This window comes from Triplophysa rosa, linkage group LG19 (genome assembly GCF_024868665.1).
Source record: "Triplophysa rosa linkage group LG19, Trosa_1v2, whole genome shotgun sequence".
Taxonomy (NCBI): domain Eukaryota; kingdom Metazoa; phylum Chordata; class Actinopteri; order Cypriniformes; family Nemacheilidae; genus Triplophysa; species Triplophysa rosa.
The window spans coordinates 16,088,979-16,108,715 of NC_079908.1; the positions used below are offsets into that span (position 1 = coordinate 16,088,979).

Sequence of the window (19,737 nt, forward strand, 5' to 3'; positions counted from 1 at the left end):
CTTTTAAATGACACTGACACAGTGAAACTGTTTATATCTTGCAACTTTCATACTGCTAAATTAACAGCCTAAATTAACTTAGCAAACTTTACCATGTCTGTTTCAACTTCAGCACGCCAGCCATAATATACATACATTAAGGCAAGAAACATTTCAAACATAGTGAATAAACTTAATTCTTCTTGTTAACTTACCTGTGACCTCTTCTCTCGCCGCGGGAAACAGACAGTCCTTGAACTGCAAGCGCAAAGTCTGTTGGAGCACACGCGAAAAACAACAACACTACTTCTTCTTCTTCTGTAATTGTGTTGGTGGTTGAAATTCAAGTTGAGTTTATTACCGCCACCTTCAGTTTGGGTGGAGAAGTACTTGCTTGAGGTGCGCTGTTGAAATGCGTCCATATGGGAACAACTGTGTACAGAAATGGTTCCGCAAAAAAGTTGCCGGCAAAGCGGTGATGGGGGGGCCGGGGGGTGGCCAAAGATTAATTTATGGTGGCCTTGGCCACCATTGGCCACCCCCTGGCTCCGCCCCTGACCACACCACAATAGGGTTGGGAATCGAAAATCAATTCCAATTTGGAATCGGAATCGAAAGGCTAGGAATCGGATCGGAAACAAAAGGAATAGGAATCGGATACTTGAGATTCAAATTTGAATTCCTCTTATCAATTCCTGTGTGCATATTTTCAGAAAAGTACACGCATTGCGTGATCTGCTGATATATCAATAAAAGCCCTTATGAAAACTAACAATATTTTTACTACAGTAAGCATAGTTTAACTATAGTATTTGCATTAAAAAGCACAGGAACCACAAATTAATCATAGTTTCATTATAGTTACTACAGTTTAACCATGATGTACTTCAGCTTTGGCAATGCAAATTGTAATAAATCAGAAAAAACATGGTTCTATGTGTATGTATACACAAAACGATGCTCATAAATATCCATATATATTTTTGCAGTCAAGTCAATAAGCAGGCTAAATGACCATACAGGTTGATATCTAAATGTTTTACTTCAACCGTGGAATCGAAATTGGGAATTGATAAGAATCGAAATCGATAAGCAGAATCGGAATTGGAATCGATAAAATTCAAACGATTCCCAAATCTACACCACAAGTTAAAAAATCTGTTGATGGACTTCTAGATTTCACATGAATAAAGTTTTGTTTGTTTGTTGTAAGGTGCCTTGAAGAATTACCCCAAGTAATTCCTACTAGGGAACAGAATATCATTGGGGACACACTTGACTCGTGTCATCAAAAATCCACCTTCCTACTAGTAATGTACAAACTACCTTAGCAACCACATAGCAACAGCCTTGACACCCCAGACATATTTGGTACAGGCAAGTGCCAATTAATTTTTGTAAAAAAAATTAATAAATTAACTTTTTTTAAACAAGAAGTCCAGTCTTTTTAACATTGAGTTTACTGCATGTGTAGTTCTACTATCTTGAAACGTCCCAACCCGATGACCATGATGAATTGTTCCACTCTAAACATACCAGAGAAGTCATGCTGTAAATACAGCTAGACTAACAGTTTCTCTCTTTATCTGTCTAATCGAGCCTCTCTCTGCACCAAGCCTGGGGACATCTCAAAAGAAAAAGCACCAGTCACAAGATGCCATGTTCCTCTTTCCTACAGTTCCTTTACCGTACAACTATTCTAGACATCGACAGGTCAACAGGTGTACCCTACTTTCCATATCTCTTTAGAAACTACCAGTTCGACAAATTAGGAGATGAAACTATGACAGCATTTACATTCTGCACTTTTAAACATAAAATGTGAGATTATGAGATTTTTCATTTGTAAGTCGTTTTAAATAAAAAACATCTGCTAAATAAATAAATGGTAGAGTTCAGGTCAGGATAGCCGGTCCTAGAGTAGCATAGAGCGTCTGCCATGTAATGGCCACAGAAAAGAAAAAACATAAAAGATGAAAACAATATTTTACCTCATGATACTGTAATAATCTCCTAACAAGATTCATACATATTGAAAACACAAGAACAATTTTTGTGGGAAAAATGAGGATGGGCCACCATGCTGTACTATAGAATTATCAATAAGCACACTTGATTACTTCTATTTGACCAAAATCTGAACTTAGAACGACTTAAATAAAATCTCATGTCCAATATCGCCAAGTCAAATAATAAATAAAATTGAAAGCAAAGGAAAAGCGAGTAAAAGATATCACTCTACATTTCTAACAAACTACACACAAAACGCAAAGATTATGAGTACCACCATAAATATCATCACAATGAATGTAAATATCAATACTTCGTATCGCCAGGTCCCTGCTGATTCCCATCCGACTGAGAACGTGGCAGTAGAGGTCCTTTCTGCAACCGGAAAGCATTTCCTAAGGACATATAATGGGTGTCTGTCCCCATTCACGGTTTATTAATACTCTGCTTTGCACCCTGGAGGAGTGTGCAGTGTGACACGAATAATCTCAATGCTCCTCTTCATCGCGCTCAAACTGGGACAGCAAGTTGATCCTGCAGCCGTTGCTGTCATAAAAACGCTCCCATGCCATTCCACAAAACACACAGGCATTCCTGCAACTTCCTGTGCACTGCTTCCAGGAACGAGAGCTCAAATAATTACTCAAGTTACTCGATTACAAAATAGCTGAGGGATAATTTTCATTCCGTAGCGCTGCATGACCGTAAATGTGGACTGAAGCAAGCATACTTCTTGAGGACAAGCAAGTTTGTTGTTTAAATTCATGATTAACAAGACAAACTTTCTTTGAAATAATGAATGCTGATGAATTATGCGCAATACGACGATGTATTTCGATACGATACACATTTGCGATATATTGCAATACTTTAAATAGAAAATGTAAAAAGTAGAGCTAGAAATACAGCATGCTGTGCACCAGCGGGGGTTTTCTGTAAGGATAAGTGTAAAAACATCCCTTACCTCTGCAGAGTGGCCATGATGTGCGATGCATGGACCTTTAGATCAGAGGTTTGGCTTCTCAAACTGTGGATTGCGCCCCTCAAGTGGGTAGCACAGGGGAATAAGGTGGCTCACGCAAGTCACTTGGCTGTTGTGGTGCATTATAGTTAAAACACTGAACATGGGCAGTATAAAACCTCTGGTTCATCCGTGCTGTAAATGTGCTGGTGTCACATCCAAAGCACAATAAATGTCATTGGTACCTTTCTTAATAAACTTTTTGTCTAATGCACTGCAGTAGCCAAGTGACTTGTGTCATGACTTGCGATCGAAGCCTACAAACAGCATTATTTTATATAACTCATTACTTCATTACTTATTTTGAAAAGCAAAGCACACCCACACATCAGCTCTGAGAGCTCCAAGCGTTCTAATATTTTTCGCCATGCGCGATCGCTTCTACTTACTTTTGGCCGTATGTATATGACATGATTTAAAAAAAAATATCGATAGTAGAGGTATCACTATCGATACACTATCGAAAAAAAAAATATTGCGATAGTTACATGTATCGATATTTTTGCACAGCCCTATTTTTTCCTAATTTTGATCTCTGAACTACCACAATAAAGAATAACATGTAAAGTAATTAAATCAGGGTAAAAGAAAAACTTTAACCTATCCCGAGGTAACGGTGTGATTTATTGTGCCTGCAGACACAGAGGGCAGAAAGTGGCAGAGATGAGGTCAGTATTTAACACACAGTTGGACTGAACCACACACAGTGGACGTCCAAAAGAATGCAGATTCACAGCCGAGCATTTTTCTCTTAGAGTTCACATGAAATATAAGGATACAACCAAGCATATGTGACACTAAAATAAAAACTTTAACTCAGACTTGTGTCATCTAAAATATATGATTTTTTCTTCTGTGGAATACAAAAAGACTATCCAAGTCAAGATATCCCTATAATCTATAATTCCTTGATATGTCTTGCAAAGACTCCCAGAATTCTAACTGATATGCCCTGTCTGGGTGCTTACCAAGTAAAACAACTACCAAGACTCCGCCCACCCGACTGATACACTGCATGGCTTATCCTCCTGCAATTGGCTAAACTGTATCCCAGGACAAGTTTCATTTTAAAAAGGTAACAACCTATTAAAATGACTAATCATGTTGTAATACATGTGTGGAAAAACTTTCTGATCTCTTAGGAAACAGAACACAGTGTTAAGAACATGTGAGGCAGCTGAAGACAAGATCTGAGTACAGACTCTGACATCAAGTTATTACGCAACACAAAAACATGCAATCAATCAAGAAAGTAATCTGACAACGCACTCTTGTTCACATCAACATTACTTCTCACTCTGTGAACTTTTTATTTAAAACATTTAGTACAGACCTTCTCCACCCATCCACAGTACAGTCCTTTGACAAAACGGTGTCAGGATGTACATGAAATATTACCTAACATTGCCTGGAGCGATCATTACAGCACAAAAAGCCAAACAGGTATTGCGTGAGCTGCAATGCCAACCAAGTATCCACCTACATACACACACACACACACACACACACACACACTGCCTAACTACACACGGCTATATGATGTGTACAGCACACCCATCTTAAAAGGTAAGATGTTGGAGAGCAACAGGCTCTGGTTGTCAAATATGGTTATTTCATGACCGTAAAGCTCTCAGGGAGACATAACAACAGGTCCAAACAGGACAAGCTGATATGGTAACTAAAGCAAAGATAAATGCAGGATAAGAATACAGAGAACTAATTTATAGATATGGAGAATCAATGGTACCTACTTTAGGAGCTTCAAGGCAAATTTTGCCTCAACACATCCAAAGCACTGCAGACATTGTGGCCTATATTTTCGCCTAATTTACTACAATAACACACAATAATCGTTTAAACAGACAAATATGCAGACTACACTGATACCGCATTAGCCAACCATGATGGTGGAGGTAATGAAAAGGTTCTTCTAAAAAATGTGAACAAACAATACACATAGTCTTTTATATGTGCGTAGACAGTTCTGCTTATACAAACTGGGCTTCTAGATTTCGTTTCCCTCAACATATAAAACCATTCATAAAGACACAGCTCCAGCGAATGAGACTGAAGCCAGTGAGTGAATAGATTTTCAATTCGGTATTCTCCAGCACTGCAGAGGCGCGGAAACCTCTGATAAAAAAAACACAACGTCTCTTTAAAGGAAGACAATATTTACAAAACTTGACGGGATGTCTGAGCATCCAAATTCGTGTGTCTGTCAGGCAAAAACTCCCTCACGTGCCCCCTCCCTCCACAGCCCACCCTTTAAAAACATGTAGCGACAAAGCGCTGATCAATACGTTCACTTTCAACCCTCAGAGCTTGACGCGAACGCACTAGACTCCCATTGTCTAACCATTTGTTATTGTTACAGTGTTACAATGTTCAGAATGTAACTAGTTTGAGATTGTTACTATTGCTGAAATGCATTCAGTTTAGAACCAAGAATGTGTTTACAAAGTATCCATGTTGTCACTGTTACAATTTATTCAGAAAGAAAAGCATTGCTTTTGTATCCATGCATTCCGAATGCGTCAAAATCTTTTATGATGGTACAATGTGTGCAGTTTAAAAAAAAACATACATTTTGTTACAATGTATCTAGTCAAAAACAATGTATTCAGTCGCAACCCATTAATGTTGCAACAATGTATCCACTATCCAGTCAGAAATCACGCCAGAGCTTACAATACTGCCTGACTTCCAATAAAAGCTATGCGTGTCTCTCTTCCTCTCCCTCCTCCCTTTTTTCAGCAGACCCCCCTTCCCCCTCCTTCATTTTTTCCCTCCTTGCCTCCCAGCTAGTTCGGCAAATGTTCGCGTTGCTTTAAACATTATTGGGGGCGCTCCCAAGACACCCCTGTACTCTGCGTAAACATAACGTTATATAAAATGCTTCTGGATTTCAGATATTTCACAAAAGGCTTTCCTATCTTTGGCAGCCAACCCACTAATGTGACAAAATCTGCGTGTGCTTATACCATTTACACAACGTTAGGGTATAAACTGAAGCAAGAACATTAGTTTGGACAGTTAATTATGCAAAGAAGCAGGCATTTAACTCACCTCGTCACCCCTGTCCCGCACTAGCAGCTTGATGCTCCAGAAAAAGTGCGATTGTTTTCCACTTCCCCGGCCCCTGTCTCCACACCCCAGGAACCGAGAGTGCGTTCGGGGTGGGGGGCCTGGGTGAGAGGAATGGTCTCGGACAGACAGCCAATTTGGAGTGGGCAACGGAATGCGTTTACTGGTATCCAAAACGCATGTCTGTGGAAGGCGTAAAAGTGGACGATAGTATACGCATATATCCTCCTATCAGCGAAACGTGTATTCCTAACGTCTCCGCAACACGGGGACTCGGTATCCCACGATTTATTCGCTGTATCCGGGCGCGTCGGTCGCCTCCTAATCCGCCATGTTGTGCCCCTGCGCCTGGAATGGGAAGCAGCGGATTCCCAGGCCAGGCCCCTCCTCTCCTCTTCCCACGCAGCGACGCCGCGACATCTGGCGGACGAGACGCTTCCAGCAGAAGGGAACGGGATAGGTGCAAAGCGCTGCCCAATGGCGAGTAGAGGGAAAGTGGGTTAGAAAGGAACATGGGTTCTCCGTGAAAACTTTTTTACTTCAAAAACGCATATATATTTTTATTTTTAGTTGTGTTAGTCTATTTTACTCGTCTTGTCTTAATTTGAATATTTTAAGTCATCTCGGTTGGGAAAGACTGGTCTAATCACCTCACAGTGTTTGATAAATTGTCAACACAATAAAGTTTTATGTTTGTCTAAACTTTACCACAAACCTTACTATATATCAAACATGGCTCCATTTTCTTGTTTATAATACTCAACCACCGTTTTATTTCTTATTTTGTTTACATAAATTAAATAATATGACCTTACATTCCTTCAACAGATACTTTTATCCAAATTGCACATGAGGAAGCATTTTATCCAAATTGCACATGAGGAAGCATTTATTATTCAACATTTATCTTGGTCCGTTCATCTTAAAGAACATCAATTGTTTTTACAATAAAGACAACACACTTGCCAGTATAATGTGTCATAGGCCTACTTTATTATTGGATGGACAAGTAGCAATTGCATTTAGTTAATAAATAGCTGAATAAATAATTTTAATTTAAAGATGCATCATAGAGCAATACAGTACAATTTTATAATCTGGATTGTCACTGTTGCTGGCCGAAGATGTATATTTTGAGCTCTTGTTTTAGACTACGTGTCTAAAAGTTAGAGGCAATCGTAAGGCCTGCCCTTGGACATCAGGAAATGTTGAACCACAAGAGTTTGAAAATACATTAAAACTGAATAACCACTACTGTCAAGTAGGCTACTGTGCTTAAAATGGCGTTTGTGAAGCATGAAATGTTGGAATCAGTTTAGACGGTCAGATTAGCGATGACAGCCCTGGTGAACTCATCGCTTGATGCGTAGCCCCCCAGATCAGATGTGCGTACCTGCACCAAAGAAAGCGATACAATATAAAACGGATCACACTCGATAAATGCAGTCTTCAGTTTTTCCAAACAAATGGTTCAAATCATTATTAAGCCCACTAAGATAGTTGTTGTCTCAAATATAAAATTTATGACGAGGAATCAATCCAACACCAGTAACTGTGACACTCTTGACTCCTTATGGTTTATCACATTTATTTTTGACACTGAGAAAATTCACATTTCACAAAGCATCGGTCAATTCAGCTAAGGCATGAATGACAAATCTGTGTGTGGTTGCCATCGGCCAAAACACTGGTAAGCATACAACGGTATTAAAAGTTAATACTGCAGAAAGTGAGATTTTGAATCATTACTGCAATTACTGAGGTAAGATTAAATGCCTGAGAGGCAGATAAATGTTTGCATTTGCAATGATCCAGCCATTTCTTTGATCACACTTTCCTTAAACTCTATAAGTCAGCCATGACACATGTAGACTTCCTGTTCAACTGACGCCAGAACCTTTGCATCGTGAAATGAAAAACAATGATGGCCCATCTGATTTTTAGCAGCGGTTTGAAGTTGTAATATTAAGGAAAAACACGATTAAGCACCAAACTGCAGGCACTTCGGTCATTGCCAAATGGCATTTGAAATGTTCAATTTCAGTGAGGTCCTGGAATCACAACAAACAAATTAAGGAGGACCAGCCCTGATTAGAGATCATAAACAGAAATTATAAAGTGTCAAACAGAAACTACACAAACCAAGCATCTTGGGATTTTAAATTAAAGGAACAGTTCACCCAAAAATTTAAATTCATTTACACACCCTCAAGTTGTTCCAAATCTTTGTTCTGATGAACACAGAGAAAGATATTTGGAAGAATGCTTGTAAACAGTTCTTGGCCACCATTGACTACCATAGTAGGAAAAAATATTTGTAAATTTCTTTGTTCTGTTGGAACACAAAAGAAGATATGTTGAAGAATGTGGCAAAGCAAACAGTTCTGGGTTTGACTACCATTGTTATTTTTCTGCTATGGTAATCAATGGTGGCCAAGAACTGTTTGGTTACCATCATTCTTCCAAATATCTTTCTCTGTGTTCATCAGAACAAACAAATTTATACAGATTTAGAACAACTCAAGTTTCTCAAAACAAGTGAGTTTCTGGGTGAACTGTCCCCTTAAAACATAAATAAAATTAAAGTTTGGGCAATTAAAGTGCCCTAAATAAAGCAATATTACAGTGAAATGTAATAACCAATTACGGGTGGAATAATGAATGTACATGGATGTAATGAAATTTAAAAAATCTGTTAGCAGATAGACCTTTCACTAAGCCCCGCCCTGTTAGTTACTGTTGCTTGCTTGGACAAGCTTTACGGAATTCCTTGAAGCAAAGGAGGCACTTTTCAGTTTATTTTAAAATATTCAAAGAGAGAATAACAAGGTTGCTCAAAACACCCAAAACAGAGCCACATTTGAAAAAATGACCAACAGTTTGTTATTGAGATCTGATTGGTCAGTATAATTTTAAGGCGGGGCTTACTGAAGGGTCCACTTAAGCTAGGGGCAAACACAAGGACAGAGAAGAAAAAAAGATGTATCTGCTTTAAAATTGGCAGAGGTGGGTAAAGCGGTGGTGGGTAAAGGGTGATCCGGGAAAAACATGGGGTGGGCAAGTATCCTCAAACAGGCCGATGGCGCAGGTTGGCCACAACCGCACGGACAAAGTCACCAGTGGTGCTGTAACCCCCCAAGTCTCGCGTCCTAACCTGGGACACACAGAGAGACAGATACACACATACACCCAGAACGGGGTGTGAAAGCAGAGGACAAGAGAGAGGTGGAGAAAGGGAAGGTGAAGACCGCTTCAGCATTTGGGAACAACAAGCACACTTGCAGCTCCTCTTGTATGATTATATGACAGAGAAAGATGGAAATTCCAAAAATCTTTACATGGCAACAGATGAGCGGGATTGTCTGGGTCTGTGTTTTAGTTTACGACCTTATTTTTGGTTTTAAAACTATCTAAACTATTTTTTGTTTATGGTGCAAGCTCTCAAGTTGCTGGGAGGTTATGCAAAAAATCCTACAGCTGGGCTGGTGTTTTTCATATGCTAATGACAATGAGAAACTAAAAAAAAGTAGCTGAACTTAACCAAAACTATACAAACAAGACAAATGGGTGGAATGCACAGGCAAAAAAATGTTTTTATCACTTTATGCCTCGGAAATCAACACTTTTTGGAATTAAAGTGTTGCTGGGTTAGTGGCACAGGGCTATGTTGTGCTAAATACAACAGCTTACTGTACGTAAGCTCACAAAACAGTTATACTACAGTTCTACACCCCACAAAATCTCCTTTGCCATTCACACAGACATGAAGGCATATCACAATCTCTCACCTTGCCCTGCTTGATGACTTTCTTGACAGCCTCAGACACCATGTTTGAATGATACTCAAGGCTAGAAAACAAACGACACATGAGCACAAAAGGCTTGTCGGTCATTTCATGACTACACTAATCCCATATTAATACAGCACTCATACATTATACTTTCTGTACACTTTATAAACAACTCTCCAGAACAATGGATTAATCGATCACACCATCCATCCGACATTACCCAATAAACACAGAACATCCAATTCCACTTCCTATTCATTAAATGTGAACATATGGTAACAAACCAAAACAGCATATTTGGAAATCACTACTAGATAAACAGTTAAGAGACGTGAACTTACTTGAGGTGTCTCAGCATGTTGGATGCACTGAGAAGCATAGCGGTAGGGTTAGCGATATTCCTGCCGACAGCTTGAGCAAAGGGATGTCTGGCACCCTATTGTTAGCCACAAGAACACAGTAATGATCATTTTAAAGTCCTATTGTAATTCAGCTTTTTTTTAAAGATTTCGACACCAACCGTTTCAAACACCGCATATTCGGCGCTGTAACTCTCCCCTGGAACTACACCAGCCCCACCAACCAGCCCAGCTGCCAGGTTATCGATGATGTTGCCATAGAGATTAGGCATCACAAGCACATCAAACTGGTATGGATTCTGTACAAGCTGTGGACCACAGAGCAATCAGTAATCCATACAGAGATCATTCCATATGCCACACAAAAAGACAGAAACAGTACCTGCATGCAGCAGTTGTCAATGATGATGTTCTCGTATTTAATCTTAGGGTAAAGTTCAGCCACCTCTGCGCAGCTCTGCAGGAAGAGACCATCCGCCAGTTTCCTGTGGGTGTAAGCAAAGGCAGGTGAATATTCGTGTTTACCTTTTAAACCTGTATGGGCAGCACAACAATGTAGCGTAGTGTAAATCATGGCGCTAGCAACGCCAGGGTCAAAGGTTTGATTTCCAGGGAAAGCACGTACTGATCTGGATAAAGGCATCCCCCAAATGCATAACCTCCACATCACACTTACATAATGTTTGCCTTGTGTACGGCAGTCACTTTGCTACGGCCTTTCTTGGTGGCATAGTCGAATGCAAATTTGGCAATGCGACGGGATTTCTCTCTGGTGATGATCTTCAGACACTCGACCACTCCTGAAACGCTCTGCAAACACGCTCTTTATATTACCCAGCAATGTAACCAAACATAGAAAGAGACAACATCCAAACAACAAACAGTGACCTGTGGTACGTGTATATCAACACAAACATTACAATTTTAAGTTTACAGTAGACCTTTTGTTATACTAACCACATTTATTTAACAGAATAATGAAAAACACAGAGTACAGCAGGTACCTCGTGCTCCAGAGAGCTATATTCTCCCTCTGTTTGCTCACGGATGATGACCAGATCAAGGTTATTGTGTCGGGTGCTGTAACCTGGCAGGCTGTTTACATGAACCACATTGGCAAACAGGTCTAGCTTTCTCCTGTAACAAAAGCAAACAATCAACCCAAATACAAGCAGGTGAGGCATTCATGTCAAATGTAAATAAACTGGAAACATGACCCAGTACCTCAGTCTCATCTCGTAGGATGCCAGCTCACCCTTGTACTCCATGGGGGTGTGAATCTTCCCTAAGCAAAGAATTAAACCAATTTAAATCTTGTCCGATTAGCTTACGCCATTATATCAAAATCATATTAAGATATATTTGCACAATTACCTTTGATGGCGACTCTGTTGTTCTTCATGGAGGTCAGGACCTCGTCCAGTTTCTCCTCACTGGCCATGTTCTGCACCTCGCTCAGATGAAACTCCTCAAATTCCACAGGAACATCACCCGCCTAGAGGGAAGGCGAAAGGGACATTAGGAAGCAGGGTAAATAGGGCACGAAAATAGGGGTGTTTTGAAACCAAGATGGGGAAAAAACAAGAATGATTAGATGTAAAAAAGATCCAAAGAGAAGCCATGTTTTCCATACCTTGAAAACTTCCTTGACCGCTGTCATAAGTTCAGGCCCGACTCCATCTCCGGGGACCATGGTGACTTTGAAAGTGCTGTCAGCACGTGCTGGTGGGGTTTCCGACACATTCTGACTGACCGTCAAACTCAAAGTCCGGGCACACAGTGGCTGCAATCGGGCACCGCTTAGACCCTGAAGGGTTAGAGAAGTCAAAGGTCACATGAAGATGACACACATCATAGAGGACATACAAACAGCTAAGGCTGTTGTTACCTGGTGTATCTAAATCACGTTGGTGACCTAGTTGACCTCTCTCACAAAAAGATAATAACTTCATGTATCAATAGAGTATAACATTACATAGACAATATAACAGGGTACAATGTAATACTACACACTGTACTGTATGAATCCAGTACCCAATACCCCATTAGGCTAGACCTCAACTAAACCCAACTTAACAAATGATATATAAACAAGACATAAATTTAGACAGTTAAATAATAATCTAATGGAAAAAAGACGACAACTAATACCTCTGTATTCTGTCAGCATATATGACACTGTATTGAAGCAGCCATGTGTTTAGTAGTCTATACCCGTTTTTCACAGCTCACTAGACATATAAATAAAACACCGTGTCTGTTTAAGCTAGAAAATAATATTTGAGTGTTTCATTGTTTAAAGACACTCATTTTTTTTTATTGTCAACATTAAGCAATGGTTTTTCACACTCACCTTGGCCAATGTTACAAGGCTTCCTCTCAACGCAGCCGCCATCACGCATTAAACCACAGGCAGAAGGTCGCGCATGCGCATCAGCGGTTTTCCTCTCACCGTCAGTGCTCATGCTTGACTTTGCCGCCTGCTGTACGTGAGCGGTAACTACACCACAAATACTACGAGCGAAATTCATGCTTTGAACTGTTATTTATTGTCTACATTTTGTAACAAATATACTGGCTATTTTAGCAAGACAAAGGTTAATGTTTATAAGGTCGGATAATTCAAAACAAGAATGAATTAATTCAAACTTCAGTTAGTTGTTCTAAAAATTCTAAGAACTTTTAGAGGTTTTACATCTTAACTGGGATATCTAACTGGAAACACAGTGACAAACATTAATATTTTAAGTATTTTAACTAAAAAACAAAATTTGCCTGATCCGTTCAAATGCCCCTGAATCACACTATATCATGTAGAAATGCAAATGTATTGTTTTTCAATGGTATTCACATCCTGATGGTAATACTGGCAGATAGAAACTTTTCAGTATATGTTAATAAGTACAAAATAATGCTACATTGAATCAGATATTACAAACAAGAGGATCTATTTGTGTAGTCGAAGATACTTTGTGCTGTATTTGTATAAATAGAGAATGTTGGATGACTGAAGATTCTCTATGCGTCTTCATTGGATAACTAATTAAAATAAAGATCTCTGTTAGTTCCTTGACAACAAACAACTTAACAAAATGGAATTGTTTTTAGAATAAAATACCACCATTGTTCAAGGTAATCAAAGTAAATGCTGTGTAAATACTCACAAGTCCAAAGTCATTGACATATGTATATTTTTGCTCTCTATAATGGTGTTTTCTTTTCATGAATGTCAGAACAATCCAGTCACATATAACAGTCACCTGAAGTGGGAAGGATTTATTCATAAGATTATTTGATTGTTTAAAGTGAGTCTAAAACATAAAATCTATCACTGTAGAACTAACATGCTACTATGTTTATATTTTGGGAACCTAAATCATTGTGTTTAGATGTACTGTACTTACCAGGCCTAAAAGTGCCAAGCCTGCACCTATATTCAGAAGTGTTGGTACAATGTGAAATTTTCCAGCCTGAAAGAGAAACATCTACTGTTACTTAAACAACAAATTGAAGTTATGTCATGACGTGATGTCTTCGATGCCATAGAAGAACCTTTTGGTTCCATAAAGAACCTTTAACATCTGAAGAACCTTTCTGTTCCACAAGTTTCTTTGTGGCGAAAAAAGTTGTTCAGATTATACAAATTTATGAAAGAGATGGTTCTTTGAAGAACCTTTGACTAAATGGTTCTTTGTGGAACCAAGAATGGTTCTTCTATGGCATCGCTGTGAATAACCTTAAAGCACCTTTATTTTTAAGAGTTTACTTCTTTCTTTTGCAGATGGAAATTGGGTAGTATTACATTCACGTGTATCCAAATAACACTAGAAAGGATCAAGCTCTCCATATCTGGTTTGTAGTCTCACCTCACCGAACACCATGACATCAAAGCGAATTCCATATCCCTTGATCAGTGTCCTGACTTCCTTTCCATCAATATCCTTGTAATATTTAGCAAATCTGCACAGAATTCATCATCACATGTTGCACAAAGCAACCTTGAGAAACTGCTCAACTTTTTTCAAAGGCCGAAAAACTACCTGAAGTTGTATCCTGGGGCCACGTTATTATCCGGGTCTTTGTTATCTAGCCTGCGGAAAGTGTAGCGCGGCACACACCAGCTCTTTGGCATATCAAGGTCACAATCCCACCGAATTTGCACACCCATCACTCCTCCCTAAGCAAAGGAAATAATGTTAGGAATGCGCGAAAGCAATGCGCAATAGAGAAGACCATCATGCATGAAATATGATTACAGCTTTTTTCATTTGCAGCAGTGTCAGATAAACGTATTAAGACACTGACATGGACCGCCATGGTCTGAAAATCCTCCTGAGCTTCCTTAGCAATATCTTTCAGGCTGAAGATCGGACAGTCAGGGTCAGTCTCACGGTTGAACACACACTGTGTTAAGTAGGAAGTGTTTATATGTGGTAGGATGTTTCTTCTGTAAGACAGGAAATGAGAAGTGCTGATTTAATACGCTTTTCATGTTATTTATACAATGGCACAGGCAACGTATTATTCTTTCTACGACACGTGATTTGCGGCTAAAATAAACATATTCAAAGTGATAGTTCACCCAAAAACGAAAATTCTGTTATCATTTACTTACCCTCTTGTCATTTCACACCTTTATGACTTTCTTTACTCTGCAGAACACGAAAGAAGGTATTTTGAAGAACGTTGTTAACTGGCACTCATTCACTTGCATTGGTTTTGTGTCCATACAACAGAAGTGAATGGGGACTGCGTTGTTCTGTTACCAACTTTCTTCAAAATATCTTCTTTTCATTTTTTGGTGAACCATCCCTTTAAGTTACACGATATGGCTAACATTAAAGAAAATGTAAGAACATACTTGTTGAAGTTAAATTTAGGATACCGGATGCTATTCTTTATGAGCACTGTGAAGTTCTCAGCATCTGCCAGGAGTGGTGGACTAAAGCAATAAAAAAAAATACACAAATACAATTTCCTTTGGATGTACCAAAACGACACATAAACAAATATATATACTGTATATTTGTATGCATATATATTACTCTGGAGGTTCGTCAGTCTTCTCCAAAGGACACCAGGCCAACACCTCACATGTCTTAACTGTGTCAGAAAAATGGACACATCTACCTGTCCAAACACCTATAGACAATTTGAATTAGTTTGCAGTCTAAACAGATAGAATTTCACAGTTGGTATCATTTTGCTTTTATTGTAGTATTTAGGCATACCATTCCCCCGAGCATCATTGAAGCCTCTCTTGCAATCCTTGTGAGAGCTGCACAGTGATGCTGAGGTTGGAATCTAGGTTATAAAGTATATGATATACAATATATGACAAAGAAAATTGAAAGGCAACGATCCAAAATTAAAACAAATTAATTTTGACATTCTGAATCATCTTCAATAAAAGTTTCCATTGATTTTCATGTGACAACAGATAATGACTCACATCTGCACATTTTGACTGTGTTTGGTTTGGTGTGATGATCATGTTGGTCAGCACAAAGAATGAGCCATCTTCCTGTAACACAAAATGCACGTGGCTGTGTTCAGAAACACAAAGATATGTACACTTGCTCCAAACAGAATAATGCCAAAAGCACAATGAACTTTAGTTCTTAGTTTGGCTTTTCTCTTTGTCTGTAAATCTAAAAGCTTATTCACAGCTGTGTGAGTAAACAGAAGTTTTAACCATAGTGTGTTAATACTCAGGCAGCATGTGTAATGTGAAGAGAACATGTGCTACTAAAAAGGTATAATATGATAAAAGTGTTACAGGTAAAATAATGTATTCTTATAAAAACGACTTTAGGTATAAAACCACTTATGAAGACTTTTCCACTTTAGGTAAATACAACAAAGAATCCATCAACCAGTGACTTCTACAAACCATAACCCATGAGTTGCACCACTGAGGTGATTAGGTTTAGGTTTGTCTACCTCTTCGTCATATCGACGGACTACCTGAGGTGGGATGATGTAGTCTGCGACATCCCAGACCCGTTCACCCAGCTCGGTAGTGTTGGTAAAAGCAATGCCCTTCACTTTAGTCGTGACAGAGCTGAGGATAGTGTCCGTGTCCTGGTAGCCTTTCTTCCAAACACACACATACCTGTACTCGCAAGAGTTAAGGAGTGTAAAATAAACATCGCATGTATCAGTTGTTCATGTGATTTATATTAAATAAAGACTGGGCTGTAAATCTTTAGTTTTACGACCAACTTACCCGATGACATAAGCTATGACTAAAGCTTGTGTGATCCGATTTAGCGTCCCCACTTTCCTGCTTCGTATCACCAAGATTTTTGTCGTGTAGTAGTCGAAAAAACACTGACCCAGTGAAACACAGCAACCTCCTTCGCTCATTATTACTCGTATAAGATCCTTTACTATAAATAATTAAAAAAACTCCATACCGCCGTTTATTTACCTTCCTGTACAATCACAGTCACTAGATGGTTATTGGCAGATTAAGGTGGTTAGTTATTAACTTTGGACATCCAACCCCGCCCACTTGACATCCAACCTGCCTACATCTGACGCAAGAAGTCACGCCCATATCTGGGCAGATCGGGGACGCGGAGTAGCTACAACGTCACACTTGGATGTGGGTGGAGTTGGATGCCCACCGCTCGGTCAACAGTTTAGGTGACTTTTAAACTCTATTTTCTTTATATTATTTTATTTAAAAACTTGTTTATAATTTTGATTATATGTTTCCCCAAAATTTAGAATAACGGTATAAATTCATTAAACTGTGGAATGATATACAAATGTATCTTTTGGGTATTATGTTGTGAAAAACCGTTTAAATAAATCAAAGTGTGACGTTTTAGCATCTTTAAAATAGCCAAACTTTGCTTCAAGTTTTTAAGTTAATTTATGACTTAATTTTTAGGATTTTAAACCTTCTTTAGGTCTCACCACAAGATACGTTTTAAACAGTTTAGCAGTTCCTATCTATGCTGGGCTCATATTGACAGCGTTTCTTCAATATTTGTATTAAAAGTTTTCATTTTGTAATAAAATAAATTCTATTCACCAAATTCTCTTTTCTGTCTACAGAATTAAAGATTTTGATATCAAGATAAGTATTTCAATACCCTAAAACTTCAAAAGAGAAAATGTAATAAAGACACAAACCAGTTTATTTAAAGATTTATTGCCAATATTTATGATTATTTAAGATGTTTTATACGAAATGTGTTCCACCCTCAGTTTCCTCTACGCAAAAGAACGAAAAGGCTGGTATAGGTGCAGACTGTGCCACAGGAAACTACATAATATCTGATTACATTCCATGAAACAGAAAGAGTAAATTATTCCACCCAGCTTCTTCCCATGGGTGAAAAATAATTTTTTGGAACAATTCCATATTGGGTGTCATTGTGCTATTGGTGCTATTAGTGTGTATATCAGGTAAAATACAAACAAAAACATTGATTATTTCTGCACTGTTTTATAATTGACAACATGCATTTCCAGTTTGTTTACGAGAGGAAATATTTCACAATCTGGGGTTTATATGCCTCAAACTTGTTCCGATCCATGGTTTCCACTATCTCCTGGCAAGATAGGATGTTCTGGTGGGCTTCATCGAAAAGCTCAGACCCAACTGCTTCTCTGACTCTGTCCTTCCATGCCCTGAGCTTGGGTCGGTTCTCAAACACATCCAGACCAGCACCTAAAGGCTGAAATACATCATCAGAAGAGTCAAGGTAAATCAGGTGTCAGATATTACTCCCTCCCTAACCTCCAGGATATCATAATGTTTGTATATCTTAACAAACAACTTTCACAGATTCAAAAGCATTAGCATAAAGAAAACACTATTTAGTCAATGGTTTGACCATACCTGTATGATCTCAACTACAGCAACAAGATCAGCCAATGAGATCTGATCGCCAACAATGAATGGTCTGTCTTGAAGAAACTTCTCCTCAAACTGTTTCAGTGTTCCATTAAGATTCTCTATTGCAGAATCCATCTTGTCCTTGGGCACTTCTACTTCCATTGCTTTCGGAATCAGGAGCTACAGCAACACAACAGACTTGTGAAAGAAGCACAAGTTGTAAAACAGTCACATTTTGTTCAAGGCACTTCTATCATGGCTGTTTAACATTTTATGATGAGTCATGCAGTCTGAGTTAAAACAAACAGTTAACCATGTATGAATTCCAAGATTTCAAGGTCACCAAGCAATGGGAGGAAACCAAGATATTGCTGAAACCTAAGCCCGCTTTGCTCACCATAGGGCCTTGAATAAGAAAACAACTCTAGAATAGGAAACTGTTACTGCTGATCTGTACATTTTATTCAAAGAAAGAAAAAAATCTAATGGGTAAAATTAAAGTTGCGAGTGCACGTACATTATGACACATTTATTTTCATTTCAAATTTCATCAATGTGGCACACTACAAAGACTGAATATTCATTCTAAACTTGAAAAGAAGCTTGGTTTAAACTGTTGCAGTTTACTTACCTTTAACCAGATAATCTTGGCTGCATGCATTCGGATGGCAGAGTGTTGCCATGATAGGTATTCATTCACAAGTGCACGCTTCTGCAGGTCAGCTGGGTACCAGTGGTCTGGAGAGTGAAATTTCTCAGCCAAGTACATTAGAATTGCAACACTACAGAATCAGGAAAATTTATTTTACAATATACAGTGACATAAAACTATTTATCTTTCATTTATCTTAAAAACTTAGTAAACAACTTGAAATAAGAATAAGTCAACTTGCTTTTCACAGACCTTTCAGCCAAGCAAAAGTCCCCATCTCTGATTGCTGGTACCTTTCTTAATAAATTGATTCTCCCAAACTCTTCACTGTGTTGCTCACCTGAAGGACAGATTGCATTTCGTTTTTAAGCAAATGCTAAAATAACAATATCAATGTCCTTTAAACACACAAAAGACGTACAAGTAACGATATGTCTTGGGTTAGAATGTAAGTAACGTTTAGTGTTACATGGTCAATATGAAGCGCATGCACAATATTACAAAAGCAAATATATATATATATATATATATATATATATATAGGCCTATATAATATATTGTAGCGTTCAGACAATAACCAGACGACTTAACGTCACATAAAGTGCAACGCACAACTATAGTGGCTGTATTAATAACATTTTAAACATGTTTAAAACAAGATTTACAAGAGTCATGTAAATACAGTGCATACCGTCAAACAATACAATCTTCTTGTGGTCAAACTGGATGTTGTTTTTCTTGGCAAAGATGTAAACGGAGCGACAAGGCTGCGAAAACAGATCTAAGTAAATCTCCAAAACCATTTTAAAAGATTTGACTTTTGAAGCGCAATCCGCGAAAGCCACAAAATGTGGAGTACTGGCTGCTTTACACAAGTTTCGCCAGCTACAAGTAGGCTACTACGCCGCACCCCTAAACTGAACTTTGAGCCCGTCACGAACTAAGAGAAAGGGGTAAGTCAAACACATGCCTTGCAGACTGAG

General features: G+C 38.6%; 4 protein-coding genes across 8 annotated transcripts in view; all 4 read right to left on the reverse strand.

Annotated features, from left to right (window-relative positions):
- Positions 1-6,466, reverse strand: part of ptpra (protein tyrosine phosphatase receptor type A) — a 32,109-nt gene extending 25,643 nt beyond the window's left edge. Inside the window, exon 1 of one of the 3 annotated variants that reach the window (XM_057359641.1) lies at positions 2,303-2,542. The gene's annotated coding sequence lies outside the window, so the exon portion shown is untranslated. Of the gene's footprint in view, positions 1-194; positions 509-2,302; positions 2,543-6,079 lie in introns of those variants that run through there. The other 2 variants (XM_057359640.1, XM_057359639.1) reach the window with 2 other exon arrangements.
- A 578-nt stretch (positions 6,467-7,044) lies between these two features.
- Positions 7,045-12,770, reverse strand: idh3b (isocitrate dehydrogenase (NAD(+)) 3 non-catalytic subunit beta). 2 transcript variants are annotated; one of them, XM_057360023.1, is made up of 11 exons: positions 12,601-12,770; positions 11,881-12,054; positions 11,622-11,742; positions 11,472-11,532; positions 11,252-11,384; positions 10,924-11,057; positions 10,630-10,732; positions 10,409-10,555; positions 10,230-10,324; positions 9,886-9,946; positions 7,045-7,490 (listed from the first exon to the last, which is right to left on the reverse strand). In XM_057360023.1, the coding sequence occupies exons 1-11, from the start codon at positions 12,640-12,642 to the stop codon at positions 7,413-7,415; spliced, it is 1,149 nt and encodes a 382-aa protein (XP_057216006.1). In that variant the 5' UTR covers positions 12,643-12,770; the 3' UTR covers positions 7,045-7,412. The 2 variants fall into 2 exon arrangements, with proteins under 2 accessions (XP_057216006.1, XP_057216005.1); XM_057360022.1 differs by lacking the exon at positions 7,045-7,490 and adding an exon at positions 7,513-9,251.
- Positions 12,771-13,170: 400 nt separating this feature from the next.
- On the reverse strand, positions 13,171-16,779 carry p2rx4a (purinergic receptor P2X, ligand-gated ion channel, 4a). 2 transcript variants are annotated; one of them, XM_057360021.1, is made up of 12 exons: positions 16,477-16,778; positions 16,215-16,362; positions 15,700-15,771; positions 15,479-15,551; positions 15,293-15,389; positions 15,109-15,189; positions 14,553-14,694; positions 14,288-14,424; positions 14,114-14,207; positions 13,652-13,717; positions 13,412-13,507; positions 13,171-13,286 (listed from the first exon to the last, which is right to left on the reverse strand). In XM_057360021.1, the coding sequence occupies exons 1-12, from the start codon at positions 16,614-16,616 to the stop codon at positions 13,266-13,268; spliced, it is 1,167 nt and encodes a 388-aa protein (XP_057216004.1). In that variant the 5' UTR covers positions 16,617-16,778; the 3' UTR covers positions 13,171-13,265. The 2 variants fall into 2 exon arrangements, with proteins under 2 accessions (XP_057216004.1, XP_057216003.1); XM_057360020.1 differs by lacking the exon at positions 13,171-13,286 and having other exon boundaries at positions 13,342-13,507; positions 16,477-16,779.
- Positions 16,780-17,398: 619 nt separating this feature from the next.
- Positions 17,399-19,669, reverse strand: gstt1b (glutathione S-transferase theta 1b). Its single transcript, XM_057360024.1, has 5 exons — positions 19,446-19,669; positions 19,007-19,094; positions 18,734-18,884; positions 18,106-18,282; positions 17,399-17,941 (listed from the first exon to the last, which is right to left on the reverse strand). The coding sequence occupies exons 1-5, from the start codon at positions 19,555-19,557 to the stop codon at positions 17,741-17,743; spliced, it is 729 nt and encodes a 242-aa protein (XP_057216007.1). The 5' UTR covers positions 19,558-19,669; the 3' UTR covers positions 17,399-17,740.
- Positions 19,670-19,737: the final 68 nt, after the last annotated feature.

Coding starts and splice junctions, on each gene's coding strand:
- idh3b (XM_057360022.1), bottom strand. CDS start 12,642: ATGGCGGCTGCGTTGAGAGGAAGCCTTGTAACATTGGCCAAG. Junction 11,743..11,880: donor CGGTCAAGGAAGTTTTCAAG/GTATGGAAAACA, acceptor CCTTCCCTCTAG/GCGGGTGATGTTCCTGTGGA. Junction 10,733..10,923: donor GTACACAAGGCAAACATTAT/GTAAGTGTGATG, acceptor TTACACCCACAG/GAAACTGGCGGATGGTCTCT.
- p2rx4a (XM_057360020.1), bottom strand. CDS start 16,616: ATGAGCGAAGGAGGTTGCTGTGTTTCACTGGGTCAGTGTTTTTTCGAC. Junction 14,208..14,287: donor GCCCCAGGATACAACTTCAG/GTAGTTTTTCGG, acceptor AATTCTGTGCAG/ATTTGCTAAATATTACAAGG. Junction 13,718..14,113: donor ATGTCATGGTGTTCGGTGAG/GTGAGACTACAA, acceptor TTTCTCTTTCAG/GCTGGAAAATTTCACATTGT.
- gstt1b (XM_057360024.1), bottom strand. CDS start 19,557: ATGGTTTTGGAGATTTACTTAGATCTGTTTTCGCAGCCTTGTCGCTCC. Junction 19,095..19,445: donor GAAGATTGTATTGTTTGACG/GTATGCACTGTA, acceptor TCTGTCCTTCAG/GTGAGCAACACAGTGAAGAG. Junction 17,942..18,105: donor CTGTAGTTGAGATCATACAG/GTATGGTCAAAC, acceptor GATGTATTTCAG/CCTTTAGGTGCTGGTCTGGA.